General features: G+C 44.3%; 1 protein-coding gene across 3 annotated transcripts in view; it reads right to left on the reverse strand.

Annotated features, from left to right (window-relative positions):
- Window positions 1-11,085, reverse strand: part of CAMK2A (calcium/calmodulin dependent protein kinase II alpha) — a 175,115-nt gene extending 164,030 nt beyond the window's left edge. The window contains exon 1 of one of the 3 annotated variants that reach the window (XM_083181521.1): window positions 10,444-11,084. In XM_083181521.1, coding sequence (XP_083037647.1) covers window positions 10,444-10,505 — 62 coding nt within the window. In that variant the 5' untranslated portion in view covers window positions 10,506-11,084. Of the gene's footprint in view, window positions 1-10,443 lie in introns of all 3 variants that reach the window. The other 2 variants (XM_083181522.1, XM_083181523.1) reach the window with 2 other exon arrangements.
- Window positions 11,086-11,936: the final 851 nt, after the last annotated feature.

Genomic DNA, 11,936 nt, shown 5'->3' on the forward strand with positions numbered 1-11,936 from the left:
AACCCAGAGACATAGAAGGAAAGGATACCACCAAATTTGGCTGGGCTTTTGTAACGACATATAGCAGTCAATATAAACTATTGGAGAAATCTTTGAAGAAGCACTGGGGCATTTTAAAGAAGGACCCAATTATAGGGGATATTATACTTACACATCCGAAATGCATACATAAAAGAGCCCCCACAATTAAAACTAATTTAGTAAGAAGTGCAGTGCAACCCACAAAACCGATGACAACTATAAAATCAAAAGGTTTCTTTCAGTGTGGGATATGTCTGGGGTGTAGGGCTGTACAAGGACCTCCTTCCAAAATCACAGAGGTCTCTATTAACCAAAAAGACTTTAAAATTAGAGACTTTGTGACGTGCAATAGTAGTAGTGTCGTTTATGCAATCAATTGTAAATGTGGCCTATGGTATATTGGACGCACATCCAGGCCACTGAAAGTGCGCCTGGGTGAACACCTTAGAAATATTAGGAAAGGTGTCACTACCCATGCACTGTCCGAGCATTTCAGAACCCACCATAATTGTAATCCCGATGGTATAGCCAGTTTCGGTACTTGTGTATTTTGGCGGCGCCCATCGCATCGCATACCATAACGCATACGATGGTATGCGATGCGACGCGATATCGTACGATAGTGCACGATGGCATACAATTTTGAAATTGTATGCCATTGTACATGGCATACAATGCCATACGATGTGATGCGATTAAACATTGTATAAGCACCATAATGGGTGTTTATACAATGTTAAGCACCCTAATGGGTGCTTACAATGTTAAATGCACCCCCACGCCACCCCCCCACTATAAACGTGAACCCGAAGCGTGGCGAGCGCAGCGAGGGGCGGCGGTACGCGTCCTACGACCTTTTCATACCCCCACTATCCACGTCGGCGTGGAGTTGAGAATAGAATAGTGTGGCGAGCGCAGCGAGCCACCGAGCCCGAAGCGTGGCGAGCGCAGCGCGCCCCGCGAGGGCACGCGGATACCTGTGAAGCCCGCGAAGGGACGCGTTTACCTGTGAAGGTATCCGCGTCCCATCGCGGGGCTCGCTGCGCTCGCCACGCTTCGGGCTCGGTGGCTCGCTGCGCTCGCCACACTATTCTATTCTCAACTCCACGCCGACGTGGATAGTGGGGGTATGAAAAGGTCGTAGGACGCGTACCGCCGCCCCTCGCGGGCTCGCTGCGCTCGCCACGCTTTGGGTTCACGTTTATAGTGGGGGGGTGGCGTGGGGGTGCATTTAACATTGTAAGCACCCATTAGGGTGCTCAAAAGCACCCTTTAGGGTGCTTATACGATTTTTTATCGTATAGGGGGTCAAAATCGCGTCGCATCGCATGCCATCGGGTACATGGCATGCGATGCGATACGTTCATCATACGACGGACATCGGGGGCGCCGCCAAAATACACAAGTACCCCAATTTCTGCGGTCTAAGACAGATCAAAGAAAATTGGAGACAAAAAGGGTTAGCTAAGCCACTTGCGAAAGCAGAAATGCAAATGATCTACGACAGGGCCATATTCAATAAGAAAAATTTGCCGTGTTTTATGGCGAGTTTGTGCTATTTTCACGTTGGAAGGAGCATTTTGCTCTCCAAAAGTGAACCACCCTATTCAATGTGATATTTTTGACGTCTTTCTAAGTGATTTTCGCCGTGTCTCTCCGTGTAGCAATTCTCCATCTTTTCATGGAGAACTGGAATGTGAACTTTTAAACTAAAAGGTTTTTTTTTTTAATTTTGGTGTAAAAAAATCAGGATTTTTTTTCTGTGAAGGGGCATGTTATTTTTATTCATGTGCTTATAGCACATGAATATATATTTAATTTAAAAATATATATATTTAAAAAAAAAAAAAAATTTTTTACACAGAGCAGCCAGCAGGGGGCTGGAGCTCTCGAGCCGCTCATTAGATATTCATATATTCACTGCACCCGATCATTACATATGCACGATCGGGTGCATTGAATACTGGGTCCCCCGCTGGCTATAGGGGGGGGCAGCTTGTGCTGCCTGGGTCCCGGGGAACCCTCCTCCCCTCCACATATGTTCTGGGGCAGCCAGGGAGACTTTAATCTCCCTGGCTGCCACCGTCCCCCGGCTCCCCGCCAGCTCCCTACCGCGGATGCTCGTCCGCTGCAGGGGTTAAGACTCGCCGCGAGTGGCGGCGAGTCTTAACCACATTGAATAGTGGGAGCAGGAGTGGCAGCGAGCCCTCCGGAACAGGGCGAGTGCATGGCGAGAGAGAATTTTTCTCATTGAATATGGCCCTTAGGCACTTTAATTCCCCACGGGTTAAATTCGGACTTCCAAATAAAATGGTTTTTATAGTTTTTACTGGTATATCTGTTCTTAATGTGGTTTTATCATTTTATATTATTGTTCTCAAATTTCTTTATATATACCACTTTTAGAAGGAATCGGTGATACTACATCATGAGGCTGAAATACATTAACGCAGCAAAACAAATGAACATCCATGTAGATTACATCACCATAGCAAGGCAGAAAGCGGGATGGATCCAGTGGATGAAAGCCGGAAGTGACGTATCAGCTCCCAAAGACACACCTGAAGGGGAGCACGATCGCGGTTACACCCGGAAGGAATGCAGTGGCTGCCGGACGTCCTGCTGCGTCAGGACACGGCGTTTGCCATGGTAACCCTGTCAGCCAATGGTGGCTGAAAGGAAGCCCGTATGCAGGCAAGGGATTATGGGACTTGTAGGAATTTACTAATTAGAATCCAGCCTGACATACGGGATAGGGTATATAAGGAGTTCACTTGCCTCTCACTGGTACACCTTGAAAAAGTCCTTAGGAAAAGGAAGAAACGCGTTGGTGAACTGGGCAACTGAATTCCTCACTGGTTGATGGACGGAGAGAGCCGGGAGACGCTGTGGTACCATCCGAGCATTGTCACATGCGCTTTTGGGACTGTGTTTTGATCAGTTCCCACTACAGCCGGTAATTTCTCGTTGATACCTACATTGAGGATTATTTATGCACTAAAGCAATTTCATCAGTGCTGCATAAGAAGCATATGTTTTTATGAATTGTTTTTATTGTGTATTGATTTTATGTGTGCATTAAAATCAGAAATGTAGATTTAAACGTACTTCACTATTGCACTTTTTGTTTTTCTTGCATGAATCTATTTGGAGGACTCTCTGTAAAAAGGAGTGGAGCGCCTGATAAGTGTGGTTTCTATTTTTTGTATTTTTGGTGCCCATTTTCATGCTAATAAAGCTGAATCAGAAACATAGGGTGAGATTTAATAGGATGAGAGATTCAGAAAGTGAGAGATGTGGTAAGAAATCTCCAATTACACTGCAAAACCAGTTTGATTTTGCAGTGTAAATGATTGCCGCTTTAAGAAAACTGGAGATTTCTTAGCAAATCTCTCACTTTCTGAATCTCTCATCCTATTAAATCTCACCCATAGTGCTGTATAGTAAGTGTTTAACAGATGATGCACCAGGTTTTCCTAATACAGCTCCCTATGCAGATCAGGCTGGATACAATGATGAGCGGAACCCTCATATATCGGTGAAGGGTCTGTCAACACAAGCTTTATAGGCCCAATCACATGGGTGAAAAAACAGATCAAGATTCCATTATATGTGTTTTGGAACTTTCCTAAAATATTGTTTCATGTATTCTTTCCCCATATTTTACACAGGAATTTGTGAATATGAGGATTCTCTTTTAAAGAATTGGACCCACAAACATCAGAAGACCCAATCTTGAAAACAATTACTCACCCAAAGGGAAGTACTTATCTGTATAAGCGCTAAGATATCTCTGTTTGAAATTCTTTTTTGTGCATGTTGTTGGGGGAGGGGTGTCTCCCCATCAAACATTGAGATTGTTTTTGGCTGCTGCGCCGGAAGAAGTGTCTCACTCATTGCTCTTTTCTGTACAATGATGAGCGGAATCTACAAATATTGAAGGCTCAGATTTCTAAATCCTGTTAACACAGAATTAGCATAAGTCATGCATAATAAATGAACTATAAGCGGAGGTTAAAAATTTCCACAAGGTGTTTTGGTGCGCAGCCGGCTATGTCACCTTAGAGCCGGCACAAGACTCAGGTCTGCAAACTATGGGGGTTATTCTGGTTGATTTTCAAACCCCACCTGCGAATATGCATCGCCCCCCCCCCCTTGTGGCGTGTGTTCCCACTGAAGGCTGTGAATGGATGTTTAACATAAACATCCATTTGCAGTGCAGGAGGAACCGCCCACATCACATGTCGATGTGGAAGGTGCGCGCATATAAAAGTGACTTTCAAGTCACTTACATATGCATGCACGATGGGTAGGAAATGGGCGGGCAGCTGACATCTGGAGATGTCAGCTGCCCGCCCCCTGCACCCGCATCACAGATTAATTTGCATGAGAACGCCCAGCATTCCCATTTGCTAGTGGAGCTGCCCGGCTCCGCCCCCCACCCCTGCCGGCTGTGCTGGGTGTGTGTACAATGATGTAGTATAAAAAGGAGCACTTATTAATGCATATAACAAGTATAACAGTAACAATAACAGAACGATTGTGCCAGATGGGCAACATTTACCACTGGAAATTAATAAGCGCAGTTGTAAAAAATAGAATTAGATAATAGCATCTATAATGGGTGCACCCATTTTTCCAATATGTACCCTCTGGGGCCCAGCGATGGCAGTTAGATCCCGTAAAAAGGGGAAATCTTGGCATGCGCCGTAGAGTCATAGGGTCAGATGTACTAAGCTTCAAAAGTGAAAAAATGGAGATTGATAAACAGTCAGCCAATCAGCTCCTACCTGCCATGGTGTTTGAAAAATGTCAGGCAGGAGCTGATTGGTTGGTTGTTTATCACTCTTTGATCACTTTTGAAGCTTAGTGCATCTGGCCCTTAGTGCTCTAGTGTTCAGACTCCACAGCACAGCACTGTGGCTCCTCCACCAATGAGTAAGTAGCACCTGGTGACGCCCTCCTGCCTTAACACTGCCAAGAGGCAGCCAACGCATCTTACAGTAGATCAATCCAGATGCCACTTCTCTCTGCCACCGCTCCTGTTGCGGAGATGAGCACCTTACACAATCAGATTTAACTTTTCATTTATCTGGCACCTTCTAGGAGATACAGCTAGATTCTGAGTGGTTACGTCTCCGCTTCTATAAACCCACACTTTAGTAAATATACCCATTCGACATGTGACTTTAGGACAAAATAAGCTCCGCCTCAATTCCCCTCAAACTCAATTACGATCTGTCAAACTTTGCCAATCGCTGGCCTTATGCACCCAGAAGTTCCAACTTTTTGGTGGAAATCCAACCCTTTAAACGTCTGTTCATTGAGACTGTCCAAATAAAATCAGAACTAACCTTCTACAGCACAGGTTCTCAAACTCGGTCCTCGGGACCCAACGCAGTGCATTTTTTGCAGGTCTCCTCACAGAATCACAAGTGAAATAATTATAAGGTACATTCCGCCAAACACTGTATTGATACTAATAGCATATGTATCATAATATGTTATTAGAACCATAAAGGACAGCTGTACCGATAAGAGCTGATCTTTGCGATCAACTCGGTCAGATGAGCTTCTCCAGGTTGTCTATACATATACCCCACCTCCCGAATTGCTGCTCATTCGCCACCTGTTCATCTTCAAGAATCCCTCCAAATTCCTCGACAACTTTTCTTCCTGGTTTCCTCGCTTCCCTTATTCTGACATTCCTTTCATTATCTTAGGTAAATTCAACATCCCAGAATCATCTGCCTCTAAATCGCGCCCCCCACCTCCCATATTCACTTGGCCTCTCCCAGTGGAACACCTCACCCTCACATGTAAATTAAAGCTTACTTGATCTGGTCTTCACCTACCATTGTGATATTTCTGATTTATCCATCTCCCCTCTTCCCCCTCTCTGACCATCACCTGCTCTTTTAACTTATCTCTCTGCTTCTCCATCTGCTTCTCCTCTTAAAGCTGCCATCACTAAGCGTAACATTGAGTCTATTGACACCAACTCCCTATCCTCCCCGTTCTCTCTCCCACTCTCTCTCTCTCATGCCCAGAACAAACCACTTCCCAATACAATGCATCCCTTACTTCTGATCTTGACTCTGTCGCTGCATCGACCACTATTTACCCTCACAGATTAATACCTAAAAATTGGTACGCCAATTAAGAACCTCAACTCCTCCTTCCAACAGATCTCTCATCCACTTCTCTTTCATTTACATATCTAACCTCTTTTACACTCCTACCCATCCTCTTTGCTCCGATACTGCACACCGCCAATCCTGCATACTGATTACTTCCTCCCAATTCTGCCTCTCACAGGTAATGGTAGTCAGAGAAAGTGGTGGTATCAGGGTTGAAAAAGGGGTGTGGCTTCCTAACAGGCCTTGGAGGAGCCCCTCTGCTGATATTTCACTCTGCATACAGCCTCCAAATACTCTTCCAGCACTGCTGGCTCCTGCTCAGTGACAGAAGCCTAGTGCTGCAGGATAATGCACCTGGCTCCTGTCATTTTGGAGGAGACTGCATTTTGGTGTAATTTCCTATATTGGGAATTTTCTGACAGGGTAGTGGTAATATTAGGGAATGGACAGGGAAAAAAGTAGTAGGCCTACCAATAGTCACTATGCACAGTTCTATTGCACAGAAGCCAGCAGGGAAGTGAGTAGGGCGAAACTCAGGTTAATAGCTCTGAGGCTATAGGCCAGATTCAGAGATGGGTGCGGTTCGTACAGCAACCTTGGATGCAGCTGTTGTGCGAAACTACACAAAAGCCGCAAAAGGCATTTAGTAATAGGGACCTCCAGCATGCTTGTGTGATCCGCTGCTGTGCCCAAAGGTGGAGCGTTGGATCACTTGTGTGAACCTTGGCCATCTGAGTATAATCTGGATTATAAAGGATGCCTGGGCTGCTCATGCTGCTGAGGCTAGGAATCTGTATCCAAAGACATAGACCTGGCCTTGACATAATGGGGACAACCAGTGGTGGTTCTAAAGGTGGAGCTGCAGGGCAGTTCAAAATTCAAATAGGGGAACCACACAACCTGCCAGTGAGTCAGTTTAGAATGGCAGTTGGTGGTAGTTGGTGTGGCTCCTCTACTTACATTTTGAACTGTGCTACAGACCCTCCTCTGGAGCCCTCCCTGGGGACAACGTGCAACTCGTTGTTGAGAATGCTGTTCAGCTCCCTTTAACCCCCTGCCCCTAACTCTGGGGCATGATGAGGTACTCAAGCGGTACTGGGTCCGTCTTCCCATGGAAATTCCATGGCAAGTGTATATGATGCTGAAATCACAAACAGGCAATGGCATACGTAACATCAAGGACAATCTGCAGCGCCTATAGTGCACATATAATTGCAAGCATGTTAGAGAACCCGGGGAGGACTGTTGCACCACCGAAATACGTTTTCTGAAACCTTTGTAAATCTCAGACTTCCTTTCGGAAAGAAAATATTTCTGCATTCACCAAAAAGTCAAACAAGCACTGCACAGACTGCAAAAGCCTTATCTACACAGAAAAGCATGGATTTCTGATGCTTTTTTCGTGTAAGCCGTTGTTGGCCACAGGACAGGTGCTCAATAAACAAAGCGGTGCTTGCAGTATAGTTTGGTCAATGGACCCACGCTGTTACAATTTCCTCTTCCCTCTGCCAGCCACAGGAAACCTGGGCTACACTTTCCAGCCACTAATTCATCTAATTTAAAACAAATGCATCCAAACAAGGGAGACAGCACTTGGCTGGCGAACCATATCTAGGCTTCAAAAACAATTGTTTATCTATCACACAGGAAAAAAGGTCCATGGGATTTCTCTGTAAAGTACCATTCGGCGCTCTATAAATCTCTAGGGGATGCTGTGGAGTGCAGTGCGGGGGTACCCCATTAAGCCTGTCTTTGCTGGATGTCATTACACTGCAGTGGGTGGGAAGAAACTGTCATCAGCATCCATTCTAGCTGGCTTTGGGTGTATCAAATTCCGATTTCTGCCTATATCTACTTTAGCCTCTGTCTCTCTGGGGGTTTAGACTCTCCAGATAAAAATACTCAAATGAACGACAATCCACTCGCCATGGAGATTGTAAGATTGCTCTGCCTGAGCCAGTTAAGAGACACCTGCAGGTTGCTAAGTGTCTCGGTTCTTGGCACTTTAAAAACAGAGTGGGAGGGGGTCTAAAAACTTGATTAGAGAATCTTACTGTCATGAAGAGACATTCTACTGTCTATATACAGTATATATACAGTATATATATACATACATACACAAGTAAAAAGATCACACACACACACATATATATATATACATATATATATATTCACATTTAAAATATAGTTTATATAATATATACTGTACTATGTCATAATAATATTATTAATAATAATAATAACAATAATATAAACATATAAACTAGACTCACAACAGCAGGCCACATGCATAATTTATAAATATAAATATATCTATCTAGATAGATAGATAGATATAGATATAGATATACATATCTCTGAGGGTGCTAGTGTCAAAAGGATTCAGGTTGACATTCAATGAAAATAATCATTTAAAAAAATGTTTTTGATTTATAGGTTTAAAATGTGACCGTTTCAGTGTCCTTGCATGTAGACAATGATCTGCCAGAATTCATATACATATACAGCTAAGAGCACATCATTAAGATGGTGAAACCCAACGTGTTTCGTCAATCATGACTTCATCAGGGGTAACAGTACTTGGAAATGGATTGACCTACAGTAGCTGAAGTAGGAGTTCTTAATTATTACGAAGCGATTGGAAATATATCAGTGGATGAAAGAGCTTTAGAACAGGTGGTGGATTAAGAGTCCTCTGCAACCTTAGTTTCTATAGAAGCTCGACATGTAGGGTGAGATTTAATAGGATGAGATTTAATAGGATGAGAGATTCAGAAAGTGAGAGATTTGGTAAGAAATTTCCAGTTTTTTTAAAGCGGCAATCATTTACACTGCAAAATCAAACTAGTTTTGCAGTGTAAATGATTGCCGCTTTAAAAAAACTGGAGATTTCTTACCAAATATCACACTTTCTGAATCTCTCATCCTATTAAATCTCACACACAGTGTTAAATAGGTAGCAGTGCTCACATCTAGGCTCCCAGCACAGGATTGCTCCTGTGCTGGGAGCCTAGATGTGAGCACTGCTGCCTATTTAACAATTCCCAGATGCTACCGGCTACAATGACAGTAATCACAGCACACTTGTAAATCCAATGTAATATATGCAGCGTTGTTGTCGTATACAAACAGCCAAAGTTATTGCAAAAAGATACCTTAGGCTTAGGATACCTTAGGATACATTAGGCTACATAGCAGATCATTATCTCTGATGCCATTCGCTCAGCTGCATTCCTACAGTACAGTATATAGGTAACTAATGTGAGATGGATCAAGGTGAGTGGAATTATAGGTAAGTGCTGTCTGTAATCACAGATACGCTGCACATTGTGGTTTATAGCAAATACCAGTAGTTCCCAAACTCATTTATCACATCGACAGTGCAGGTTTTAAGGATGTCATGATTAAGACCAAGTGAACTATTAATAGTCAGTTTCATTATATAACCTATGCACAAGCAGGGATATCCTGACGAACCCTACACTGTCACGGTGGCTTGAGAATTGAGTTTGGGAAAACCCTTTTACTGGGGACATTGTTCAGTACATAGCACTGATTCCCTGCCAGTTAGGTGTCCTTGATTCTTGTTAGTAACCCGCAGAGGATGACCCCAGTGTCTGTGATCAGACAGCATGCCACTGACCTCAATCTGTTACTGGACATTGATATACAGTAGCATATGAAGGGGTTACAGTATATTCACCTCCACCATACTTACTGAGTTGTTACTGTTCTCTCTCCTATATTCCACGAACACCTACAAATAATATACAACTGATGGCAAAGCAATAGGCTGACCTATACCTTACAGAGTGCAAACTGCAGACAGGTACATTGATCTGAGGCTTTCAGGATGAGTTGGAGAACATGCCAATTCTGCTGGGGGCTTACAACTCCACACAACAGATGGAGAGCCCCAACTCTACTGCCTCTGCCATAGAGTGTGTGTAATATATCTAATATATATAGTATACATATATTTATATATATATATATATATATATATATATATATATATATATATATATATATATATACACACACACACACACACAGTATATAATTAGCCAGTGGCACAAATCACCCATGCCCACGTCAGGCACACACCTTGCTAGCCCAATAGAAAACTTTGGCCGGTCACTAATATACCTACCCCCAAACAATACAGCACAGCACAGCGAGCGCAGAACATCGCTAGATCGCATACCACCGCCGCGGTAATACCGATCGCCGTGACCTTGGCAGTCGTTAACAGCAGCAATGAGAAATTGCGGCGACTTACTTCCCCAGTTCCTCGAACAGCTGGTACTCTTCGCTGAAGCGCGTGCAGGTGATAGTAGCCATGCCGGGACCACGCTGCGACCGACCCCCTTTGGGCGATGTTCAACAGAGGTGGCGTGGAGGTGTCAGAAGTGGGTCGGTTGTCTTCGCGACTGCACCGCCGGCGGTTATCCTATCGCCTCTTCTGGATGCTGAATGGAGCAACGGTTCCTGCTTCTTCCGAACGTTCAAATGCCTGATCGCTGCTCTCTCTCTTCCCCCCACGTATCCTTCTCCCCGAGCAGCCTCTGATTCGTCTTCTCGCTTCTCTCCCCTGCCCCTTTCTCACTTGGACAAGTGCTCCGCCTCTCCGTGCACTTATATAGGAATGTATTATTAATCTATCGCAGAGATCTTCCCTGATGTTGGTTTTATAGCATCACCACCTCTCCAGCCTGCTCTCCCTGCCTATGTATCCTGTCTGCCTCCCTTCGCTTGCCCCCTGTCCTGTTCTGCCTGGTACTGCGCTGTGTCTTGCTCTGCTCCCTGCTGCTGATGCTGATGCTGCTGCTATCTTGAAGGTGAGGGAGGCAGGAATCTCTGACTGACAAAGCCTGCGGGTATGCATGAAGCCAATCTGTCCTCCCAACCGTCAGCATCCACATCTCCACGGCAACCACCCTTTTAAACGCCCTAACTCTGTTGCCTAGGCAACTGCTTCCCAAACATCTGCCCCCCCCCCCCCCCCCTCCACCCCCCCCCCCCCCCCCCCCCAAACACACACACACACTGTTCCTGAGTTTAAAAAAATACATCCTGAATATTGGACAACATGAAATAAGTGCAGAGCCCAATTGCCAGAGGTAGCAGAACATACAGGCGCTGTACAGTATCCTATTGGGGTTCCTGGACAGTGACCCCCGATCCATTTTGGCTGATGGGTCGCCATGGTAACTACAGTTACAGAGTTATTCTGGCTGATGGGTCGCCATGGTAACGACAGTTACAGAGATGGTCCCCAGGAAGGCAAGATGTTGTCACCAAGGCAACCCAGATTGATACCTTGCAATAGACAGGTATCAAATGTGTTCCCCGGCAACATTCTTTTATTTATTTCTTTTCTGTCTTCCTGCTAAGTTAATTGTTCAAAAGATGATGGTTGAGGCATTAAATGTCATTGTAGCGTTCATAAGCAACAAAAGACTTTTACATCCTTATCAGCACAATTAAAAAAAAAGCAATGCAGCTATTTAACTGTTCATAGTTAAAGTACTATTTGGACAGAACAGATGTCCAGTTTAGTGCAGAAGCCTTATAATATACAAGTTGGATGTATTGTATCATTGTAACAATTCATATGGTGTACAGCAGGGAGAGAAACAATTGATAATTCCGTTTCCAGATGTTAATGAGTCTCATTACGAAGAACATGGCTGACATTTATATCTGTTGTTTAAAAGTCATAAATAGTTCAAACAAAGGCCCTTATTCTGATTGAGTCAAACAGCTGCGTGT

Source organism: Crinia signifera, chromosome 4 (assembly GCF_055691185.1).
Source record: "Crinia signifera chromosome 4, ASM5569118v1, whole genome shotgun sequence".
NCBI classification, from domain to species: domain Eukaryota; kingdom Metazoa; phylum Chordata; class Amphibia; order Anura; family Myobatrachidae; genus Crinia; species Crinia signifera.